This window comes from Perca fluviatilis, chromosome 20 (assembly GCF_010015445.1).
Source record: "Perca fluviatilis chromosome 20, GENO_Pfluv_1.0, whole genome shotgun sequence".
In the NCBI taxonomy this organism is placed as follows: domain Eukaryota; kingdom Metazoa; phylum Chordata; class Actinopteri; order Perciformes; family Percidae; genus Perca; species Perca fluviatilis.
In genome coordinates, this window is record NC_053131.1 from 120,246 (window position 1) to 122,987 (window position 2,742).

Below are 2,742 nucleotides of genomic sequence, written 5' to 3' on the forward strand. Positions count from 1 at the left end.
TTAAACGAACATGTGTTAAGCGCGATACCCAAGATATCCAAGCTACCAATGATCCTGATAAGATGGACTTTGTGACACACACAGGTGATATGTTTACAACCTACGAGGTTGTGATAACTGGCATAATACAATCTCTTGACAACGCGGAGCCTAGGCCAAAGAAAGTGGCACAGAAACGAAGACAGAGTTTTGGGTCCCAGGGATTGACAATAAAGAGGGAATATGCGAGTCCAGAGGACGTTGGACCTGACGAAACTAAGCTACAGAGTACAGAGGGAAAGTGTGAACAGGACATGTGGTCCCTTGACATCAAAAGTCACACGGACCACAATAACGTGGACAGCTTTGACATAGAACTTCGTGCTAATGCCACACATGTCAGGACACCAATTCCCAATTATATCGCAAAATCACTCGGTGCACGCGGCGATCTCAAGATACTCGAGTTAGGACATCTGGAGCCTCTGGTCACTCTATTGAAGGTGTTACAAGCAGAGGACGAGATTGAGGCTTGTGCTGAAATCACACAAAACAAATGCCATTGCCAAGAAATGGAACAGTTCTCGAACAGACTAAAATGCACCTTGTTCATTTGTTGGACACCGAGTGGGGATCATGAAGTGTACGGCGATGATGACCGAACAGGGGCAGTCTGTACTATCATTGTACACAAACGAAAAGACGTGAGAAGATATTATTTGCTAGTTGTCAAACCAAAAGGAGAGGCGTTATCCATGTCCAACTAAGGCTTCATGTCCGGGTACGGCTCATTGTCCGACTAGTGCTCATTCTCCGAGTACGGCTCATTGTCCGACCAAGGCTCTGTGTCCGACTAGTGCGCATTATCCGAGTACGGCTCATTGTCCGACTAGTGCTCATTGTCCGAGTACGGCTCATTGTCCGACCACGACTGGCCATCCGTACATACCGGCTCCTATACAGGATTCGTTTCTCCGAGCATATGTGGAGCTGTCTGAGCGGGGTTATAAGGAGCAGGAAGCCTCACCCTGATCAGCAACGCATCAACACTTGTACCTGGTGCATATATGTGGATGCGGATGTGTGTTCCGCTGTGAGATAGCCCTGTGTGTTTTTGTTCACCCTGCATCCGTTCAGCTGTAGTCAGAGTGTCTCGATAACGACTGCCTACAACCGGGGCTCCTGGACAGAGTCATGGATGTGAACTGGTGTGGAATGTTACAGAGACATGCTGATTTCAAGAAGTGCACCGTGGAATACCACGACCTGAGTCAAATGGGACCGCAGCATGATCTCACGTTCAACTTCAAAGTCAAGCTCAACTGTAACGATCGACCTGAAGAGCAGGCCGTAGCTATGGGCACTGGCAAGACGAAGAAAGAAGCCAAAGCTAAGGCTGCACAAGCATGGATGGCACAATTTGGCACATTTAGGGTAAGCGGTTGTCTTGTGCATACTGTTTATTTTATATAAACCCAATGGGTATACTTGACACATCGAATGTTTTGTATCCTATGTCAGAAGGTACCTTTTCCTGGAGCCCCGATCACCAATGAGACGCGTGAATTGCTGCAGTATATCCGTGCACGTCGTAGCCCTGAGATCTCCACAAGTGATTCTCAGACACCGAGCGGAGCCGAGCCAAGGTCAGAGGACTTTGTAGGCAAATTACAGGTATGTGGTCATCTTGCTCATACGGTTTATTTATACAAACCCAACGGGTATACTTGACACACTGCATGCTTTACATCCTAGGAATTGTGTCAGAAGAATAACTGGCCTCTACCGTGGTACACCTACCTGGACGCACAGCCTAACCACATTTGCTGTGGCAATGTGACCGTGGTGAGAGATGATGGGGAAATTCTCATACGTCTGACAGGTGGGTGTTTGGTCTATACATTATACACTGGACAATTTGTACCCATTTCGAGATAACAAACGTAACTTCTACCCTATACTTTCAGGTTACGGGACCTCTAAGAACGCTGCAAAACGTGAAGCAGCTGAACGGATTCTACAACTCACGCTGTCGATTACACGGCTCGCAGACCTAGAGTCTGTGGATTGAAGAGGACCATGTCTGCGACCATAGACACGAGATACACTAACACCACTTCTAACCATTCAGTTATAGCTAACGGAGACTTGTGCTCATGGAGCATGGCTGTGCTCGTGTTGTTGACTGTTATCTTGTTTGTGTATGGCTTGTATTGCATCAATGTGCTATGTACAAGAAAGAGAAGATATGCGAGTTTGCCTGAGATCACAGTATGAATGTACAATGCATGCAAATGTTTCTTTGCAAATAAACACCCAAAGACTTCAACTGACAGACGTTTTTCTTTATTGTGTCTGTGATACATCGAGAACGAGTTACAAATGGGTCTATGTATTGCACATACACACATTGTTGTAGTGAAAGTCAGACTTCGCTGTCAGGCCACGGACTGTGCGAAACTGTCACATCCTAGGGGGGTGTAGGTGTCACACGACCGTGTCTTTTGTCAGGTTCTGTTGAAACACATGTCTGAAGTTAGACAAATAAAAACCACAGTATGACATCTTAGTAGTATGGGGGAATCTGTGTATGTTACAGTTACCCCTTTTCGCATCTCCGATCACTGACGCGTCTGTCGCCATGATGACATGTTCGTCACCCTGGTTGTTCACATCACACCTCGTTCCTTCCAAAGAGCAAGTTGTGGGACGATACACGCGTGTGTACAAGGATGAATGCGGCCTCGAACATGGTTTGTAAAT

The 2,742-nt window shown here is 46.6% G+C and overlaps 1 protein-coding gene across 1 annotated transcript; it reads left to right on the forward strand.

Annotated features, from left to right (window-relative positions):
- The first annotated feature begins 757 nt into the window (after positions 1-757).
- On the forward strand, positions 758-2,308 carry LOC120549203 (interferon-inducible double-stranded RNA-dependent protein kinase activator A homolog A-like). The gene is made up of 4 exons (XM_039785912.1): positions 758-1,413; positions 1,501-1,653; positions 1,735-1,861; positions 1,947-2,308. Exons 1-4 carry the CDS (start codon positions 1,174-1,176, stop codon positions 2,048-2,050), a joined length of 624 nt encoding a protein of 207 aa, XP_039641846.1. The 5' UTR covers positions 758-1,173; the 3' UTR covers positions 2,051-2,308.
- Positions 2,309-2,742: the final 434 nt, after the last annotated feature.